Source organism: Malus domestica, chromosome 01 (genome assembly GCF_042453785.1).
Source record: "Malus domestica chromosome 01, GDT2T_hap1".
Taxonomy (NCBI): Eukaryota; Viridiplantae; Streptophyta; class Magnoliopsida; order Rosales; family Rosaceae; genus Malus; species Malus domestica.
This window is the reverse complement of record NC_091661.1, coordinates 16,499,344-16,521,562: the sequence shown is the minus strand read 5'-3', so window position 1 is coordinate 16,521,562 and position 22,219 is coordinate 16,499,344. Positions and strand designations below refer to the sequence as shown.

Sequence of the window (22,219 nt, the reverse complement as noted above, 5' to 3'; positions counted from 1 at the left end):
GGTTTTTCCGAATTTAAAATTCATTTGGGCTAATAATTTTTAGTACATTGATATTTTTACATTTAAGAGACAGAGAAGTTCGACTAAGTTATACAATAGGCAACCTAATTTGGTATCAAGTTTATCATCTACGAGATTCGAATCTAAGACCTCTCACTTTCAATTGAAGAGAAATACTACCAGACTATAGTAGTAACTAGCTCTTTTGGGCTAATTATACATTACAATTTTTTTAGGTACAATGATATATTTTACATTGAGAGGATGTAGGAGTTCGACTAAGCCATACAATAAACAACCTAATTTGGTATCGAATTCGTCTCTACACGATTCAAACTTAAGATCTCTCACTTATTACACCCTTTATTATATATTTCGGGTGTTTTTTAAATTGAGCCATGAAATTTTAATTTTTCACACTGCTTTTTGAGATTTTAAAATAGTATTAATTTATTTTTTTATCTTTCGAATTATTTGATTCTTTATTAAATTATTTAATTATTTAATTCATTATTGATGTACTCATAGTCATTTAGTATTATGATCTAGTGAAGTATTCTTCTTCACTTGTAAGTAAAATGTCTTAAGTTCGATCTAGCTAAATGTAAGTTTGAACTACATTATTGTTAGCCCATTATAAGGCTAAGTCCACCTCTCCCCCTTAGACCATCTCCAAACCTGGGCTAAAAGCCAAATTACCCCCCCAAACACTCTCCAACCCATGTTAAAATTTTAGGCTAAATGCCAAATGTTATTTCTGGGCCAAATACCCCCCAGCTTTCCCCCCGGGCTAAATGCCAAATGTTTATCGGAATTTAAATTTTTTTTAGATTAAAATGTTCATAAAATTAATTTACAATAATCTACATATTTATTTAAAAAAAATTGATTTAAGAAAAAAATTAGCCTAAGTTCATTCTTTAATAATTACCGGCTAAAATTTTACGGCAGAAGGGTTGGAGCAGAAAAGATGTTTTTGGGCTAAAAGCCAAATTTTCCGGGCTAAAAAATTTGGCTTTTAGCCCAAGGGTTGGAGATGGTCTTAGACCACCTCCAATGGTGAGCTAAATGCTAAATTCCCCACACTCACTCCAACCCAAGGGAAAAATGTGGGCTAGATGCTAAAAGGGGAAGTAGGCCAGAAACCGCCCAAAATTTAGCCCAAAATTGGAGTGGGCCCCACCGAAGAGAGTGGTTTTCAGCGTTTGGGCTCCAAACCCAGCCCGTGGACTCGCCAAACGCGCCTAACACGCGCTCCTTCCGACAGACTAGGACCCACCCACGTGAGCCTGTCGGCCACGTTCCCCAAAGCTCCAACGGCTCTTTCGATCGAACGACTGTGATCATCAGGCCATTGGCTAATCCAACGGCCTAGATTCAAATTTTTTTTATTTTATATTTATATATTATTGAATCCAACGGTTGAAATCGAATATAATCAAATCTAACGGTTAAAAAAGATCTAACGGCCCAAATTTAAATCCAACGGCTAAAATAATTTAAAAAAAAATTATTTAACTCAAAATTCATCCAAAAACTCTATAAATACCTATGTATTTGTTCAAATATTCACACAAAAACTCTTTGAAAGTTGAAAGATTGGTGAATATAGAGGATGATTGAAGGTTGAAAGGTTGTGCGATTAACTAATATTGGACATATGTTTATACAGAGGATGATTGATGAAAGTTGAACGGTTGGTGAAAGTTGAAAGTTTGGTGTTGAACGGTTGATAAAAGTTGAAAGTTTGGTGTTAAACAGTTGGTGAATTGAAAATTTGGTGTTGAACGGTTGGTGAATTGAAAGTTAGCTCAAGGTTGAAAGATTAGTGGAAAGTTGAAGGCTTGCTTTGTGGAAAATTTAGTGATTTTTCAATATTTATCGGAATTTAAATATTTTTAGATTAAAATGTTCATAAAATTAATTTACGATAGTCTACATATTTTTTTTTAAATTTAATTTAAGAAAAAAATAGCCTAAGTTCATTTTTTAATGATTCCGAGCTAAAATTTTAGTCCAAAATAGTTGGAGCTGAAAAGTTGTTTCTTGGCTAAAAGCTAAGGGCCTGTTTAGTATCTTATTTGAAATTTTTTATCATTTCTCAAAACATTTATTAAAAACATTTCTTAAAAATAATTTTCTTCAAGACTCAAAAACTTAGTTGGTTTGCGATTTAAAATTTTTAAATCTTACAACTTAAACTAGACAAAGAAATCTAAAAAGAGGGAGTCACAAGAGAAGGAGAAAGAGGAGAGAGAGGAGGAAATAAAGTAAGAGATTATTGAAGGAAAGAGAAAGAAGAGAGATGATTGGACGAGATAGAGAGGAAGAGAAGTGAGAGAAAGAATTGAGAAAATGAATAGAGTGGATTGGAGGAGAGACGAAAAAGGTAAAAAAAGAAGAAAAAAAAGTAGAGAGAAAGAAGAAAAGAGAGAGAGATTTGGAGTGAGAGGGAAAGAGGAAGAGAAAAGAAATGAGTAAGTTTAAGTTTAAAAATTCTAAAAACTCACTTTTTATGTTTTTAGATAATAGACTATATTTTTGAGTTAGTCTTGAGTTCAGTTTTTGAAACTAGTCATACCAAACAAGTTTTTAAGGTCTAAAACTTGAAAATTGTTTTTGAGTCAAAAAAGTTGGATTCAAGTAGAATACCAAACAGGGCTCTAAATTTTCCGGGCTAAAAAATTTGACTTTTAGCCTAACCATTGTAGTTGGTCTTAAGGTAGATAATATCGTTTTTTCAAAAGAAAAAGAACCGTACTTGGTTTGACATGGAGTCTAGATTTGTACCAAATTGACTAAAAACTTATTAATTTAGTAGAGAATTAGACGTTCAAGTAGATAAAATGTATAAATTAATACAATTGCAAAATCAACCAAGAAAAGTACACTATTTTCCTATTCAACTTTCTCAGTAACCAAACAAGAAGTCGACAAAATCCTAACTTTACCGAACGAAGAGTACGAGGTTGCTCTCCGGCCTACTCGTTCTAAAACCCCAGAAACAGACAATTGACAGACCTTGTCGACTCCGAAACATCATAAGTGTTCACATATATTTCGAACGTACTAATTAATCAGCTGCATTATCCCTAATCCAACTCTTAATTCCCTTAAAACAAAAATTAAAAATCACACTTCTCTATTTGTTTTTTTCTTTTTTCTGATTGCTTTCAGAGTTTTTCTTATTTCATCTCATGGAAGATGGCTTGTCATCATCTAAGGTCATTCTGATTCTCATCTTTTCAATTCACTTGTCTGACAGCATTTTTTTTATCAATTTATTGTCGTAAAAATTTTCGTTTTTAGTATTTAGTTTTAGTCTCGTTCATTTTCCTAGGAAACAAATAGAGGGTCGGATTAAAATCTAAAATCCAACTAAAAATTCACATCTTTCTGATAGGAACTTGTGATTTTTTTTTTTGGTGACACAAATTTTTGTTTTTTTGGTGCGTGGATTTTAATTTCCTAACAATTGTAAGAAAAATGTTGAAAACATTACTTGCTGCTGCATCATGCAGAAGTCTCAAAAGATTGTTGGATTTGAAGGTCCATACCGGCTGCTATATTGTTCGGGCAAGGGTGACAAAGCAGGAGTGATGCGCGAGCTAGAGAAAGGCGTGGAGCCGAATTTAGCTGACTATAATAAGAGAACAGCTCTTCACTTGGCATCCTGTGAAGGCCACACTGAGATTGTTATTCTGCTTCTTCACTCTTCAGAAAGGTGCTGATGTGAACTCCACATATCGTTGGGGCCGCACTGTAAGTTCAACCGTGTTTTTTCCATTGATGCGCGAATTTGTCAATTTGGCTCATAAGAAGTACTAAAGCATTTTCTATGACATAGGGTTACATAAATTATAAACATACATAAATATATTGATTGTCACAATTTGTTTAGTTAGAAATATGATCAAAATAAAGGAACACAGAATATAATCAAAAGAAAAATTATATTTTACTTTGAGGATGTTCCGAATATCTTTGTGATGGTTTTTTTCCTTCATCATAATCTTACTGTCTTCCAATTAATACAAATGGTTTGCGGCATTTGCTGATATAAATGATATTTTGCAGCCACTGTCAGACGCTCGTAGCCTCAGTCAAGAGGTGATTTGCAAGATATTGGAGGCTAAGGGTGGCATAGATCCGGTACTTAACTTTCCTAAAACACTTGTGTTGTCTTGACCGATGACCAACATCTTTGTTTTCTATGTAGCCTGCAATCTGCATTTCTTTTGAAATGATTAATAATTTATATATAAGTGTTCTTACATATTGTTTGAATGTATGAACTTATTGGAAAATGTAATTTTTTTTTATGTTAAAGGTAGGGCTTGATTCCCAGCTTCCATGCTATGAAGTTAATCACACTGAGGTGAACATGGATGAAGCAGCACTTATCGGAGAGGTAAATTTCGTTAATTCATCTTCTTTTGGCAAATAATCAACACGAATTGACCTCGGTGCATTTTCTATTCTAACTTTGTCCATGTATGTGAAATATCTAACCTCTGGACCTACACATTCTTGGTTTTATATCCCGCTTGTTGATACTGCAGTTACTTAAATTACATAGCCCTGCAGGGATCATATGTTGAGATTTATTTAGTGAGGTGGCGCGGTACAGAAGTTGCTGCTAAAACAATCCGTTCCTCCATTGCTTCCAATCCGAAATTGACATGAGTTTCTCTCTGCATATCTTTGATCTGATGGTTTGTCATCATCTTGTAGATGCCAGAATAAATGGATCATATCAGTTAAAGTAAAAATGTCAGCCATAAGATTATAACATGTATAAATTCGATATAAAGCTGCGGAGAGTTGTAAATTTAACTCTGTATCTTTATTTTCGATTCAAGGAAGTTGAACTAAATTTCTAAATGCAGGAATATCTTTATGAAGGAACTCACTTTGTGGCAAAATCTTCGCCACCCTAATATCGTACAATTCCTTGGTCTTCCTTACTGAGTATCTTTGCAATGTCAGTTATCTTGTCCAACATTTAACTTTTTTCCTTCGAAATTCATGTTCATGTTTCTTACACCAATGTGAATGCAACAGGGAAGTTTGCACGATATATTAAAAAGAAAAGGAAGGCTTGATCTGCAAACTGCACTTTCTTTTGCTCTAGATATCGCTAGGTACGCATTTACACTACTGCTATGTGGATCTGTAATATAATTTACCATCTTGTACTGTGTTCACGGGTGAACTTTGTTGATTATATAATGCATACTTACAATGAGTAACCTTACATTACAGAGGTATGAATTATCTTCATCAGCATAAACCGCACCCTATAATTCATCGGCATTTGACACCAAGGTACAGCTCAAAAAAATTGTTTAACATATTTTGTAAGTCAAAATACACGACTTTCTGCTTAGCAAAGTGCTACGGATTTTGTTCTGCTAATGTTTCTTCTTTGTTCTGTAGAAATGTTATACAAGATGGAGCTGGGTGACTCAAGGTAACAGATTTTGGATTAAGCAAAATTGCACAGGAAAATGATGTATCGGGTTATACGATGACTGGACGAACAAGTTCATGTAAGACATGCATTTCACTCAAAATCAAGTATATATCCCTAAATATTTCTATGCTTTCTCTGATTTGATCTTGTGATATTTGCTAGATCGTTATATGGCACCTGAGGTTTATCGTCGAGAATCATATGGAATGAGTATTGATATCTTTTCGATCGCTCTAATAGTCCATGAGGTGAGCTTTAGAAACTTAAGGCTCAAGTAATCGTCATTATAAACACGAAAGTTATTCCTGGAATATCGAAGTTGCCCCTACAGAATGTCATACATAACAATGGCTTTTGCATATATATATATATAGATGTTTCTCGGAGGACCACCTAATCAGGCAGAGGATCCGGAAAAAATTGCAGACTGTTTGGATTAAAACTTGACTTTGGGCTCAAGAAAGGAGTTGGCCCAAAAGGAGGCCTGAAGGAATAAAAGATCAAGGCCCGGCCGAAACCCAGGAAAGCAGGAAAGGGCCTTTTCTGACTTGATACAATTCATAAGGACCACTTGCTTACCTACCCAAGGACCAAGTGGTGTAGACTGACCAGACTGCACAGCCCATAAAGTACTTTATGGTGGCATTACATGTAAAAAAGCTGATGAGTCATCACCCTCAAACCGCATTCGGGCAAAGCTGTTGCTACAGGAGGCCAAACCGAGTCGTCTTTAAAATGAGGAAGAGAAGACAGGAATAAGGACACTCAATCAAACAAACAAATGCAAGCCCAAACTCTGCTCAAAAGCCAGATTTGCCTTCAAAACGAAGCTGTAGTCAGCCCAAGCCTTCATCCCATTCGGGACAAGCCTTTATCCCCCGCGGGATAACCTTCTCTTCCAACCTCTGTAATAGCTCTGCTACCTTGTTCGAACTTGTTGTAGTATCGATTCACTTTTTGTATCTCCCTCTCCCCCTCTCTCCCTCTAAGCTTTCAGACTTTTGACAAAACTACAAAGATAGGGACCTGCAAGACGATCAGCCTTAACTGATAAGGTTTAATCTTGCCCGACCGTCTTTGCTTTGTTTTTGTCTTTTCATTCTTTAAAGCCTAGCAATATGTTGTATACTTCCAGTTATATGCAAGTTGTTTCTAGCAAAATAATGATGAAAAGGCTTTCTCAGTATTTGGATCCGATTTGAATATATCTTCAGTGTTCAAATCAGATCCAAGTCCTAAGCCCTCGGGCATGTAAATCTGATCAGTTTAAAAGTCCTTGGCCTCAAGGCATAAAAAAGAACTTTATGTGGACTTAACCCATCCACGACAGTCCTTGATAAACGAGAAGTCCGAAGTTACTTGGGGTGCAAGTAATCGACCTACCTCTTGGTTTTGTTTCTATTATATCATGATTATCATAGAACGCTTAAGTATGGAATGGATTCTGATAGGAAGCCTCAAGGCCTACACCTAAAGCCCCACAAAGGCACCTATTTGGATTCATTCTATTCTGCGGTCTAGACTGTTCTAGTATAAGAACGAACTCTAATGGGAAGCCTCAAGGCCTACACCTAAGGCCCCACAAAGGCACCTATTTGGGTTCGCTCTATCTCTCGGACTCGGATAATCAGAAATATAATAGTGATAAGACTCCTGCAATCACGAGATCAAATATGATGTGTTCGAGCACTGGTTTAGTTTGAGAGGAAGCCTCAAGGCCTACACCTAAGGCCCTACAAAGGCACCTGTCATGTCTAAACACGGTTTCTCGGGCATATGCATATTCACAACTAAAACTCGACATCCATTCGACATCTGCCATACTAAAGATGGCAGTGGCACGCCTGAGCATCTCAAAAGTTAATCTTGATTGTGAGCCTCAAGGCCTATACCTAAGGCCCCACAAAGGCACCTTTCAAATTAACTCTGTCCTTCTCTTTCAGCACTGCCCGACGAGACTTGCCCGAAGAGTCTTGCCCGATCAAGACTTGCCCGACAAAGCCCAATAGGAAAGCAGAAGCCTGACAGCAGCCCTCAACCGGCGCCAACCTCCCAGGGGAGCTGTGTGCTCATTGGCCAGGAAGACTTCCCCGACGGAAATTCCTGCGACGAACACAGACAAGCGAGCATACGAGGATTCTCGACCACCTCTCTACTCTTATCTGCACCCGAACCAATCAGGACGTGAGTGTTCTTGGACTACTTTAAATATCTCACCGTATCAGATTCTTGAACAACGATAACACCTTACAGCTACATATATCACAAGCACTACTAAAAAAAACAAAGAACTTCTAATAGTTTCTGGTGCTAAGAAATTGCAGTTAAAATATGTTGTCTGCATGTACAAATTGTTCGCTTAAAGAACTCATCGCTCTCGAATTTGTTTCTAAACTTGCATCTAAAACTAAACTCAGTCCACTAATGCAAGAGTTTAGAAGCTAAACATAGTGTTTTCGAGGTTAGTTTGACGTTATTATGTTTTAAAAAGACCATTGCTTCTGCTCTCTGTGAGGATAATCAACTGTAAAATAAAATAGTTAAGCGTTTTGGTTGCATGATTACAAATTAAATGTTTTCTGCTTTGCGTAATGTAGGCTTCTTAAAGCATGGTGGCACCAGAATCCAGATTGCCGGCCGACGTTCCAAGATATTATTTTGCAGCTGGAGGAAATTCAAGCTGCCTTTCAGGACAAGATGAAAATGGGAAACTGCAGTGGTGCTTGTGTCATCTCATAAATGGAATTTATGGAAGTCAAATATGTCGAGAAAGTTTACTCTTCTTTTGTGGGTATGTGTACATGCATGTAGCATTTTCTGTACAAACTTGTTTACAAGATTAACAGCTACCAATTTATTACTACTTTTACCATCTATTTGTATCATCTCTTTAATAAAAATAGAACCTGCATGCGTTGGTCGGCCCTATCTCTATTAGAAAAATAATATAAATGATGGTACAAATAAGTGGTGAGTGTAGCAGTACTGTTTTATTTATCGGAACCAGGTTCCTTACCTTCCGAAACTCCTACAAATAGTAGCGAAAGCGTTATAAAATATTGTTAAGAACAACCTGTCTGGGTGGTGTAGTCGGTTATCACGCTAGTCTCACACACTAGAGGTCCCCGGTTCGAACCCGGGCTCAGACATTCCAATTATTCATTTTTATTTGGACATCCTATATTCCAATTGTTCTTTTCTCCCCTTCCCTTTTTTAGGCTCTCCTATATTTTCAACTGACAGGTGACGGAGGGAATATCGATATAAATTGAAAATTTCTTCATGTGATCCGTTCAAACTTGCAACATGGTTTAAGAACTTATTTCTTTCTTTCAAAAAACCAGAAGAGCCAAAGTATGACAAGATGACATATACATGTGAAACATAATCTTCTGTTGAAACAAACATGACATAACTAATAAGGTTTCCTGTTTCTCGTAATTTCTATATTTACAAATCTCAACCCCGAGGCTCAATTGTAATGCATCGTACAGATGACGGAAAGTGCAGGAAAGTTTGTCGGTCTGTAGACTCGTGGAGTTATGTTTGGGTGCCTGTATAATGTTTGTGAAGATAATTGTAGCTGACTTTCTCATCCAAGGGTCAAGGTCTAGGCTGGCCTTTTTGGAACTGCGGCTCTGACTGGATCTTTCCTTTTGCAGCAAGCCGTGCATGGATTGCTCTTTCATTTGCAAGGGCCTCCTGTACATTGTTCCGAACTGAGTTGCAAAGATCATCAAGGGCTAGCATCGGAAATGGTTCCTCAATAAGAACACCCACCTGCAGAATTTGGAAAATGAACACAAGTGGCATCAGTATTCCATTTAGTTGGAAAATGAAATCCAAATTTGGGGTAGTATAAGTAGTCAAGCAGAGGTCTGCCACTTTCGAGAATCCAGTTCATTAATTTTCGGGAGTATGAAAGACTACAGGACTAAGTATTACATTAGAATTCCACAATTTGCTTCAAAGTTGGCTCCCATGTAAAAGCCAATGTTCTAGAATGAAACATATACGGATGAAGTTCTGATTAATAGTTTAATACTGAAAGTCGACCCAGGATGTGTCTTTCTATGGTCTAATACAAGATTAAAAGACAGGCCAACAGAAACTTTCAAGTTAAAAATCAGAATCCTTCTGCATCTTTCCTAATTTCATACTTACTAAACTAGATTTAACTTAAAAGTTTCATCAAAACCAATGTCGAACACCATTGCGCTTCCATTCTATTCATACCAAGAATGACTTTCTTAACCGTATTAAAGAAACAAATACGACATATAAAAGGTCGTACCCAATGCACAAGGCTCCCGCTTTACGCAGGGTCTGGGAGAGGTGAATGTCGGCTAGCCTTACCCCCATTTATGGAGAGGCTGCTCCCAAGTCTCGAACCCGAGACCTACCGCTCATGGGCGAAGAAACAAATACGACATATGCAGCAATAAAATGGGAAAATAGCATAAATATAAATGTTGGAAAGCAGGCAGAGAAAGGAACATACTTCTTCAATGCAGAATAAAGAAGCGGCACTGATGAAAGTAGCAGGAACCACAATCCAGTGGCAATCATCCCATAGTATGATAGGGAGAGTGAGATTCCAGAGGACTAGAAACCTTGAGGTCAAGCGTGTATATGACAGAGGGATGGGTGTACCGATTAGCTGTTCACATACGCCAATTCCTTCATGGAAACAAGAGATCTTTGATTGCTGCTTAATGATAAGGTAAGATACTGATTAAGTTTCTTCATCGATAAGCCATGAATGTAGTTCCACAAAACTATTTCTAACGGAAAGTTGCAGATTGTTTAAGAACGAAAATAATACTGATTTACAGCTGCCAACTGTTTACGGTAAATCTATTTAAGATACTATGTCAAGTAAATTTGATTGAACTTATGCACCAGAAGGAGATCATGAGAGGAAAAAAAACATATCAAGTAGTAATCTGAGACTCTTATTAATCAAGGAAGGGAAGGGATTACCAACATAATTCTCTTCGATTCCTCCAACTTTAGCAATTGAAGGCTCCGGGAGATGAACTGAATAATACAGCTGGGTCGATGTTTTGAGTTCAAAACAACTAGCAGATCATCTACTTCAAGCAAATCTTCGAGGTCTCGTCCAATGTCTGAGCCATAAATGACATGACACTGCACTTAAAAGTTAACATATATCAAATGATTCCGTTACCAATAACAATCTGATCAAATTACAGTTTCAAGGGAAAAAAAAAAGAAACAGCATTGTGTTTTCTTCAGCTTGGAAAAATAAATGAAACAAAGGTAAGGCTATAACTCATGTTTACTGAGCATTTCTTTACCAATTACACATTCACTTTGGGCCTTCAAATAATGTAATGGTTTCCGAAGTTCTAAAACATTGATCAATGTACTAATTGGAAAACACCTTCAAAGTTAGTACACTGGTTCCATATGAAAACCTTCTAAATTTACCTTAGTTACATGATTCCCTTAAAATCTATTTCTTTAAACACAAAGTATGAGATTACTAATAATGCAATACAACCAAATACAAACGAGGCATGCAAAACTTCTAACAAAACCACATTTCAAACCCGAATGCCACAAACCTTCAGCGCAACAGGGAAGGCCATAATATACTGCAAAAGTGCCTTCTTGAGCTGTGCATCACCCGAATTCTCAACACTAGAAATGATCTGCCTCGCAAAATCATTAGCCCCTGCAATCACCTCAGTCCAAGCCTTCCGCCCTTCTTCAAATCTCGAATACGAAGCCTCTGTCCTGAACACCAGCAACAGCGCCAATGCCGGCGCTGTGAGCTGGTACGGCAAAGATGAGGACCTCAACAACGGGAAAAACCCCGGAAGCAAATCCAAATCAACTGCTGTATTATAGCTAGCAATCACCACAGCCACCAAAGTAAAAACAATCACCGGGGGTATCAAAGACAGGATGACTCTGGACGAAAGGCTGGAAAGCAAGTGGCGGAGGTGGCGGTAGGAGCTTCTGTGCTGCATCCATTTCTCATGGTCATAAAGTGTTCTGCGCTGTCTCATTCCACGCTCTTGAGTGCGGTCTGCCCAGTCGGGTATGATCCGTAATACATTGATAAAGGTTTCGACTGGAGAGGAAGACGGTGGTGCTGACGGCTTTGGAGTTGGGGATTGGGAGCAGAGGAGCTTGAAGTTTAGGGTTTTTGGTTTGGAGGGAAAGTTTGGAAATTGTAATGGTGAGAAAGTGTTGGAGGGGGAGAAGTTGGAAGAGAGTGAGATTTTGGGGGAGGGTTTGATGGGGTTTGGGGATTGCGTCAGCATTTGGAGGAGCTAGGGTTTGGAGGGAGAGGGAAGAAGGAAGGGGCATGTTAGGGTTTCACAGAGTGGGGGAGTGTTAGTTGGAGAGGGAGGAGTGAATGAGTTGGTTAAATAACCGTTATGTGTGAAGGAGGTTTTTACACGTTCATATTTTAGTTGGACTGAAAATTTGATGCTTTTACAGCTGAAGTGGGGATGCTGGTGGGACCCAACAAGAGTGACAGGCCCATCTGAACCGTCTATATGGGAGGATGGGTCCCATGCTGGATCACTAGGCTAAATTTTGAGACCAGAGATCCTCTTCAGATCCCTTCTACCAAAGCCTACCAATCAACAAATCCGAACGTTTGAAATTTGATATAACGACTAAAAATTGGGAATTCTTTTAAAAATTATAATAACTTTAGTCGTTGGATCAAATTTTAAGAGCCCGAATTTGTTGTTTGGTGACTTTGGTGGAAGGGATCCATCCCTTTCCAAATTTTGAGTGACTCTGAAAGGTGCTCACTCAGCTTCTATAGAGGGAGCAATATATACATACAGACCCTTTAATGAAAGAGAACTTTAATGAAAAACTCGCGGTACTGTTCACTTTAACGAAAAATCACATTTTTACACTAAAAAGTCAATCACGGCACTATTCATTTTACCATTTATTTTGTCCTTATTGTTAAAACTAAAAGTTTTCAAACCCTTTTCATTAGTTTTCCTTTAATGAAAATGTTTAGTTGTGTGATTCACTCCACATCAACAACAACAACAAAGCCTTTTCCCACTAAGTGGGGTCGGCTATATGAATCCTAGAACGCCATTGCGCTCGGTTTTGTGTCATGTCCTCCGTTAGATCCAAGTACTCTAAGTCTTTTCTTAGAGTCTCTTCCAAAGTTTTCCTAGGTCTTCCTCTACCCCTTTGGCCCTGAACCTCTGTCCCGTAGTCACATCTTCGAACCGGAGCGTCAGTCGGCCTTCTTTGCACATGTCCAAATCATCGGAGCCGATTTTCTCTCATCTTTCCTACAATTTCGGCTACTCCTACTTTACCTCGGATATCCTCATTCCCAATCTTATCCTTTCTCGTGTGCCCACACATCCCACGAAGCATCCTCATCTCCGCTACACCCATTTTGTGTACGTGTTGATGCTTCACCGCCCAACATTCTGTGCCATACAACATCGCTGGCCTTATTTGCCGTCCTATAAAATTTTTCCTTGAGCTGGTTATTGTGATTCACTCCACATCAAACTTTAATAATCTGAACCGTTTATTTTGTAAGTCTTGATTTATAGATCATCCTTGCAAAAAAATTCAATTCAATCCGAAGCCATTTGTTTATTTAATTATCACAATGAAATTTAAGTGTTTTCTTAGAATAAAGTGTTTGTTAATTTCTTTGAACTCAAATTGATGCCTCAAAATATGCAACTCAAAAATATAAAAAAAATCATTAAAGTTCAATATAATGTGAACCCATCAAGGCATGCAAAGCCTTTACCTGTATTCATATATGTCATACATAATACCGATCATCTTAATTAAGCCTATAGGTTGCCCCTTCCCACTGCGTTCAGGCTGGAGTTTGAGTAAAACTTGCCCCTTCCAAAAATAACCCCATACAAACTTAACAAAACGGTAAAATTCTCAGACCGACGATCTTTCTATACATGGTTAACTGCATATTACACTAAGTATGTTCCTTTGCACCAGTAGCTCCCAGCTTCTCAATTTTGCTTTCCAGAGGTTGACTCTTTGATCCGAACATGAAGTCTTTCATAGAACTTTGTGCAGACTCTATAGCTTTTTTAGGGGTGGTTTGGGAGTGATGTGCTTAAAAAAAAATGCACCCACGAAAAAAATCTGTGCGGGTTTTAGGTGTTTGGTAAACTAAAAAAAAAAAGCTTATTTTGAAAGCTGCTGTGAGAATAAGCTGAAATCAAAGGAAAAAGTTGAAGCAGCTATTTACAGCTTTGGAAAACTGGTTTTTTTTCAAAGCACACAGAGCTATAGTGCTCCTTTAATGAAAAGATCCACTATCAGACTGCTTTTTTTCTTTCCAAAAGCACTTTTACAAAAAAATTTACCAAACACTCTGCTGATTTATTTCACAGCCGCTTATTCTCACAACAGCTTTTTTTTCAAAGCACATCAATACCAAACCAGCCCTTAATCTGCCATCACAAACTGGAGCAATTAGACCTCAAAACATTATACAGCCAATGACAACTATATCTGAGTAGTTCGTAACAGTCTAGACGGCATGGTACGTTACTAAAGTTGGGTAAAAGTTCTCTCTGCAAATGCCTTCCATGATGTGCAAAACATGATCAAGTTTGTATGCGTATAAACATTAAACAGTTTTGGCAACCCCGAAAGCCTACAGGTTACTCACGATCTTTATCAAGTCTTCTGGCTGTTACTTCAAACCATAACCCGAAATCTCACTCACAATATCATTTTGTTAATGGAAACGATGCAAAGCGAAAACAAAATATACCCAATTAGTCCAATTACACAACCCATATTCATTCTCCAACTAGGAACTGTGAGTTATTATTTAAGTTGGGAGGGTTAAATGGGTCTATCTGTTCGATTTGGAGGTCGGATCCCCTCCCAGTGATCTAAACAATCTCCCATCCATATCCGAAGAGTGATCCTATCAGCAACAGCAAATCCATCAACCCGAAATCAAAAGCTCCCCAAAATTTGTGAACTAAAATCGCACATCCGAGAAATTAAGTTGGAACCCAAAGATTAAATTTTCACTTTCTTCCTACCCTTTTCACAACAATGTGTTGATGGCTAGCATTGCCTTTAACAATGTGTTGTCAGCATTAGTTTTTTTCCACCAACGCCGAATATTTTTCCATTAAATTTGAGGATATATTACGGACTTCAACTTAAAATTTTCTAATATATTTTTAGATTTAACGGGAAAAAGACGGCATTCAAGGGCCAATAGTCTAACAATTGTTAAGTTCGAGGACTAAAAGAAACTAATATGTGAATACAGGGACTAAAATTAAACTAGGATAAAGTTCAGAAATCATTGCTACGCCTACAATTAAGCATTTAAATAAATTATACATTTTTTTTGGTATGAAAAGACCATTATACTCTTAAATTTGTAGGAAAAGAAGACATATTAGACAAAAAGACCACTCACCCAATGCAAAGTAAAGTTGGAGGACGGGGAAAACTAATATGAGAGTTTAGAGACGAAACTAAACATGAGGTAACATTTGATACCGCACACTATTTACCTCTTTTATTTTTATTTTTACTTTTGTCTTAATTTCCTTTGACTATTCATTTTGCTAAATTTTTTATTTTTTTAACATAGTAGGGTTTTTTTAGATGAGACTCTTGATAAAAAATTTGCTAGAGATTTCAACTCGGAGAAAAACTTATCCCCACACAAAAATCTACATAGTTTTACCATTCCTCTATAACGAGATAAAGAATTATATTATGTGGCACCTCAAACCAGTGCTAAATTTTGTGCTTAAAGATATTAGTCGTGGAGTTAAAGAAAATTCCTCTTTTAGGGTTGCGTAATTTTGGTCCTCAATGTTTTTCATCCCAAGTAGTCTTCAAAATTTAAAAATGTGTCTAATGATGACGACAATGAGGAGAGCACCACTACGATGAAAGTTGTAAAGCGTGTTTTAAAAGTTATGTACATGATGGTTGTATAAGTCAGTGGTAACCTCTTCTAAAAAGGGATTGCAAAATCATAAATTGTTATTGAGCTTTTTTGTAGGAACAGTAAGATAGGGCACTAGATAATGGGGGAAATGGAATGGAAGGGCGTAATCCATCTATTTGACCGAAATATCATTCTACAAGGTTCCACATAACCGGTCCTGAGATTTCAGAGACCTTGTGCGAAAGTGAATTGGAGGCCCTAAAAAGTATTAAGAATTTAATTTTTTTTATATTTTTTTTGTTCAAAATAATAATTTTAGTTTTCAATTCAGCTTCTATAAACTTTAATAGCACAAACAAATTCAACAAATCAACTAGTGGAAATGTGGCGTATTGTTTTTCCTTAACTATTTAGAGGGTTAGGGTTCGAATTTGTATGTTATTATGTGGAATTTTTATATTATTTTATGGAAGCTTATGCATTTAATAAAAATATAAACTGAAAAAATGATGGAGATGAGTTTTGAACCTATCCCCTAAGCCGATGTAAAGAAGCAATAATTCCACTTGCACTAAGACTCAAGTTTGTAATATTTTACATATATTACTATATATAAGTAAATGCATGCAAAATTGAAAAATCGGGGGCCCTTCCGATTTGGGGGCCATGTACGGTAGCACCACTTGCACCCCCTCAGCGCGCGGCCCTGAGTTGCCATAACATGGCCAGTAACAGAGTTAGTAATTTATTTTAAGAGGGGCACCATAGGAGTCAACATCATATAAAAGATTTTTTTTTTTGAAACAAACGATATTATCTACACTAAGGAGGAGGGGTGAGCTTAACCTCACAATGGGCTATCAATAATATGATTCAAATTTGCCTTTTGCAAGAATCGAACCTAAGACCTCTCACTTACAAGTGAAGAAGAATATCATTATACCGTAGTACTAAGTGACATCATATAAAAGAATTAAACGCACATAGAAAATACAAGGATAGGCAGAGAAAATATTGTCCGTTTTGTGTGTGTGTGTAAACGTGTTAGAAGTGAGAGAAGAAATTTTGATTTTGTTTTTACGAGTCTAAAAAAATTTATTTCTATTCTAATTTTGGTTTCACGAGTCTAAAAATAATAGATGAATCGAAAATAGAAGAAAATACAGAACAATGAGAGAAGATACAGGTCCAACATATTAGAACAAAATTGGTGGAGTGGCTGGTCCTTGCGTGAGACACCAAGGATGGTTTGAGATTTTTGGAGGGTGGGTGGTAATTATTGAAAGGTCAAGTTACTAATTGGTGTTCTCTATCTAGTGGTATAAGTGTGAACCAATTTAAAAAAACAAAATCCAAGAAGGACTCGTGCCCATTCTAGTCCTCAAGTTGCTCTGGCACTAAACATGGCTGAGGTTGTTCTCTTTCCTTAAGTATGTTGTTGGCGATTTTTTTTTATTGGTTTTTGTGATTGACGTCACTAATTGTCTTCACTATACTATACTATATATATATGCATAGGTTTAAGGACCAACTAAAAAGTAAAACTCTCAAAGAGTTGAAGGACAAAATTTGTAATCAACCCTTCGAGTAAAATATCAAAATGTACCATTTGGTTTGTATGTGTGTGTGTGTGTATTTTTAACAGAAACGATGGCACAATTTCAAGAGTTACAAGTGGATGTCATATCTTTATATTATAAACATGCATTGGTACATGACACCGGTATATCGTGTGTCAATTTGATTAACTCCAATGGTATGCGTTAAAATCTAAATTTTTGGCCCATAAAATTTTGGTTCTAACACATAAACAACTTTTTTCTTCCAATAGTTTTGGTTTAAAGTTTTAGTCCGAAATTATTAATGAATGATTTTAGCCTAATTTCTTTTTTTGTAATTTAAAAAAATAATTTTTTTGTAGATTATTCTAATTTATTTTTATAGATATTTTAATCTAAAAATATTTAAATAATGAGAAATCATTAAACCTACCTCATTCTACACATAAACACCACATGAAAGAAAATAGAAAACCACACAACCTACCTCATTTTTAAACACAGATACATAGGAGAGTAGAAAGAAAAAAGGGGGGAAAATGTTTGACGAAAGTGAATTTTGTGTGGGTATTTGAACAAATACATAGGTAATTATAGAGCTTTTGGGAAATTTTTGATTAAATTTTTTTTAATTGTTTTAGCCGTTTGGATTTAATTTTGCATTGTTAGATCTTCTTTTTACCGTTAAATTTGCTCATATTAGATCTCAACCATTGAATTTAATGTATTTATAAATTTGATTTATTTAAAACAAAATTGAATTTAACCAATGGTCCAATCATGTGGGCTCTTTGGTAAAAAAATGGTCATTGGTCTTTATGCAAGTAAATCGACAACGTCAATAACTCGATCCCAACCACTACCTTGGCTCATTTTCTGGATTAAGTTTGGCCCAAAAATAAGTTTTAACCCAAAATGTGTTTTAGCCCAATGATTAGAGAAGCTTTGGGCAAAGTTAAAACTTGAACAAACGCAGCCATTGGAGTTAGTCTTAGTACAAAACCTTATGTAGACAAAAAATTACATATTTTTTTATTATAAACACTTTAACTTTCACTGAAGCCACACAGGTCTAGCAGCTTCACGAATCACAACAGTGATATATTTTTGCCAGGTAAGTTCTCAAACATTTTTTTTTTTGGATTTTTAGCTAAAATGATTTTTAAGATTGACATAACTCTCCACTTTTGTCCCTGAAACTTAAATTCAATAAAAGTGGTTTCTGAGATTGTCCATCATCAATTATTTTGGTCATTTTGTGAAAAATATCTATTAAATTGAAGAAACCGCCAGTTCAAGAGGAATGGTTGATTTGATAAAAATACCCTCAATCAAACGGAAAGTTCTCACAGAATGATCAAAATGATTGACGTTGAAAAATCTGAAGAAAAAATTCTATTAATTTTAAATTTAAGAAACAAAAATAAAAAATTATGTGAATCAGAGTGATCGTTTTTGATATGGACTTGGATTGTCTGCCCTCTCATTTTGGTGTCCTCCTCGTCCCCTCCTATTTGTGTGGTTATGGTTAAGCCGCATCAACATTTTATATTACTATTTCTTTTTGTTTTATTATTTTTATAAAAAAATAATATAAAATGTTAACGTGAATATAATGGCTAACTTTTTCTATGTAGTTCTGTTTTAAGCATTTAAGCTTACACTGGCAGCCAAACACACCTCAAGCAACTCACTTCCTGCAATAAAAAAAAAAACAGTCCGCTCAACTTCCCAGACAAACACCACCAAGGAACCAATGGAAGAACCAAAGCCAGCCGAGTCCACAGCCACCGAAATCCTCCCAACCCTTCCGAGCTCCGCCGAAGTCCTCCCTCAACAACCTCCGCCGTCTTCTCTTCCTTCCAAGACGAAGAAGAGACCTCTCGAAAATGATGCCCATTTCTCCAACTCATCTACCCTCTACAAGGTTCGCGCCGTCCTCAAAGAGGTCCGTCCTCATTTTCTCGAGGTACAGTTAAAAACCCATCTCCCAAATTTTTCATCTTGATTTGAATTTCTTGTAATTTTTTAATGTTTTTGTGATCTGGGTTTTCTTTTTGTTGAATTGTGTATTCGGGTTTGCTTGGATTCACAATTTGCACGTCTTTAACATTTCTAAAGATTTCATTTTTCTCTAAAAAGATTAAATAAATGTGCAATCTTTGTATTCTTCTGCCTTGTACTTACATTTTAGGTGCCCTTAGTGGCTCCGTAGTGAAAAATGTTGTTTAAATAATGAATTAGCAATGATTGTGGTGTTTCATATTTTTTGTTGCAGAACTTTTAATACTCGAACTATTTGTAACCATTGTTAGGATATAGTGAAAATGAAGGCAAGTGATATATGGTTCTAAGTGAATTGAGGTGTTTCTAATTTGTATCAAGTGAAACTGTCAAAGTTAGTGTTTATTTGCTAACATTACTGATATTGCTCGATTCTCTTAGGCTGCAGGCAAAGTGTAATGTGTTAAGCATGTTATATTGTTATGTAATCTGTATTCGATGCCTAGAATTTAGAAGATTATGACTGCTTTAAAGTGCATTAGGTTGTTAGTCTAACATGGATGCGGATGGGGGGTGGTCTTTCACAAATATGAAACTTTACATTTTGACATCTAAATTACAGCAAAGTACTGCATAAATTGATGATATTTACATTTTTTCTCTCTCCAACTCATAGATGGAGAGAAATTATACATCATAGATTGATAAATAGTCTAAGATAGAAGTAGATTACAATTGGAGACTAGAAGTTCAAACCAAGAAAAATAAGGGAAGAAATGGGGAAAATGGTGGACTAGACGTTCAAACCAAGAAAGCAAAAGAATAAATACATGGAAACAAAAAAGAGTTTCAAGTTGAATTATTGCTAAAACAAATCTAAAAATTCACCCAGATTAATTCTCCTTCACCCAAAGATGAACTTGAAGTAATCAAGAAATAGAAGATGATAGACAGTACATACTACATAGCTTAGGACTCCCCTGATGTAACTAATACATGTATTAGATACAATTCACACGTTTCTGAGATTCATTGAGGCTTACCAATATTTTCTTGCGTTCTATGTTCTTCTTGAACTAATACTTCGCTAAGTAGCTGCTATATCCCTATACTTGAAAGGAAAAAAAATTGCAGGATGGGCCCCTGACTACCCTTGTCTCTTAGTTACTCTGCCGCTGGCTTCTTTTGTGTGCTACATTATATGAAGTGTGGAGGGCATAACGTTTTGCTTTTTTGTCATCTTGTAGGTTCTCCGAACCCCTGACTTTCGAACTTGCAAGTCATCCGAAGAAATTCAAGAATGTAAGCTCATCAAGATTTTGTTTTCATTTTTTTTTCACACAGTGACATACAGTTATCCCTTGATTTGTATGATAAAGCTGACCTGATTTGGTAATCTTAACATAAGTGGTTTGTTATTGCGGTGGTTATGACGTCTGACTTTCATACATGTGCTAACTTGGCTTAGTAATCTTTCGTGTGAATGATTTGATTATATTGAGTTTCATCGTTGAAACTCAGTTTGTGATAGTTTTATTGTTGGCCACCCAATCCTAGAATATTGTTAGTAGCATTCAGTTGGCCTTTTATATGTTTCACTCATCTTCTAATGTTGACGCGTGGTTTTGTCCTGAGTTTCTTGAGCATCATATATGCCTTTGCTCCAGTTTTTAGATTCCTTTAGAAACTTTAGAGTTCAAGGCGTTTTTGTGATGGAGCCAATCGCATGAGATGTTGCTTTTAATGGATTGATCATGAGATGTGCTAATGGTCGTGTGTATGTTGCAAATTTCAGACGTTAAACTTCTGATGGAACTATGCAAACAGATGACGGCAGAAACAGTTTCGGCAGCAAGAAGTAAGAATGTGCCAGGTGAAAAGCCCCAAGATACAAAGGCTTTTGTAAAACCATCAGAAAATAAGTTTCCAACTGGTGTATCCAGCGAGAAGCAGCAGGCTGAAGATGGTCAGACTCAAGGGACATGTATTGTCGGTGGGTCTGCTTTTGGCTGGAATTTCATTACCTTTGTAGGCGAAGAACCAGTCTACTATGGAATAACAAAGGAGTCATTTCGAGCTAATGGCAGCAAAGAAACAGTTCAGACTGATGAATAACAGGAGTCATTTTGAGCTAAAGGCAGAAAAGAAACAGTTCTGTAGTCCTACCGTTAGCATAGAATGTGATTGCTAGCAGAAATTTTTAATCCGACGCCATTATATAGAAAAAGGGGGGATTTCATTGATGATTTGATCAATTGGAATGGATGTAATGTTTTCATTAGAATGGGTTATTCACCTTGATTCTTCAAAAGGGATCAGCCGACGTTGTAATATTAGAATGGATGTAAATGTAATGAATTGACCAATTGAAATTTATGTCAGCAATTTATGTAAATGTAATGAACTGATATCTTGACGTCGGACCAGTCATCTGCTATGATATCAACTTAATACGGCTGCAGGGTGTCAAGTGTGCATGCAGGCTCCAATGCAAACCCAGACCAAGGTAAGCCATCTGCTGCCATGTTTCTTTCCCTTGCGGCTCCAGTTCCCAAACTTAACCCTCATGATTTGAAAAGTACGATTCTGCTGTAAGCACCATAACATCCCACTGACTGAAGCGTGCTCTTAGTGCGGTACTTTTAAATAGATTAACTTTTACGGAACTTTAACGAAAAGCTTCCAATACTGTTCATTTTAATGAAAAACCATACATTTACATTAAAAAGTCAATCCTAGTACTATTCACTTTACTGTTTATTTTGTCCTTATCGTTAAAACTCAAAATTTTCAAATTATTTTTATTAGTTTTCCTTAACTTTTATATATTCAATGGTTCATTAAAAATGCCCACTTCAATATAATATATATCAAGGACATGGTCTTTGTAGAATTATTGTAAAGTAATTATATTTTATCAAAACTAGTGTGGGCATAATTCAACTAATTATACTATTTCTAAATTATATACGGCAAACTAGAAAAAGCAGTAAATTAGGTAGAAAGTAAATTTGGTAAAGACTCACCTATATGATATGTCTGGTGCATCAAAAATTCTCCTTTTATCAATCATGTTGACTATTGGAATAGTATATCTTACACGGATGAAGAAATTTAATATTACTATGAAATTTCAAAATGACATAATTATATTTTCTAGAATTTGAAAATTTTCTTGTTTGGTTAACATAAAAGAACAATGAAATTTAATTACGAAATTTATTTTATTTTACTTTTAAACTC

At 36.2% G+C, this 22,219-nt stretch overlaps 2 protein-coding genes and 1 non-coding gene across 3 annotated transcripts; 2 read left to right on the top strand and 1 right to left on the bottom strand.

Moving 5' to 3' along the window:
- Positions 1 to 8,551: 8,551 nt before the first annotated feature.
- TRNAV-CAC (transfer RNA valine (anticodon CAC)) lies at positions 8,552 to 8,625 on the top strand. Its single transcript has one exon. It is a non-coding gene; the product is annotated as a tRNA-Val (tRNA).
- A 161-nt stretch (positions 8,626 to 8,786) lies between these two features.
- LOC114821648 (voltage-dependent chloride channel 1, chloroplastic-like) lies at positions 8,787 to 11,918 on the bottom strand. The gene is made up of 4 exons (XM_029094635.2): positions 11,068 to 11,918; positions 10,460 to 10,627; positions 9,978 to 10,184; positions 8,787 to 9,256 (listed from the first exon to the last, which is right to left on the bottom strand). The coding sequence occupies exons 1-4, from the start codon at positions 11,770 to 11,772 to the stop codon at positions 9,080 to 9,082; spliced, it is 1,257 nt and encodes a 418-aa protein (XP_028950468.1). The 5' UTR covers positions 11,773 to 11,918; the 3' UTR covers positions 8,787 to 9,079.
- A 6,693-nt stretch (positions 11,919 to 18,611) lies between these two features.
- LOC114821630 (uncharacterized) lies at positions 18,612 to 21,371 on the top strand. The gene is made up of 3 exons (XM_029094591.2): positions 18,612 to 18,941; positions 20,224 to 20,278; positions 20,772 to 21,371. The coding sequence occupies exons 1-3, from the start codon at positions 18,729 to 18,731 to the stop codon at positions 21,089 to 21,091; spliced, it is 588 nt and encodes a 195-aa protein (XP_028950424.1). The 5' UTR covers positions 18,612 to 18,728; the 3' UTR covers positions 21,092 to 21,371.
- Positions 21,372 to 22,219: the final 848 nt, after the last annotated feature.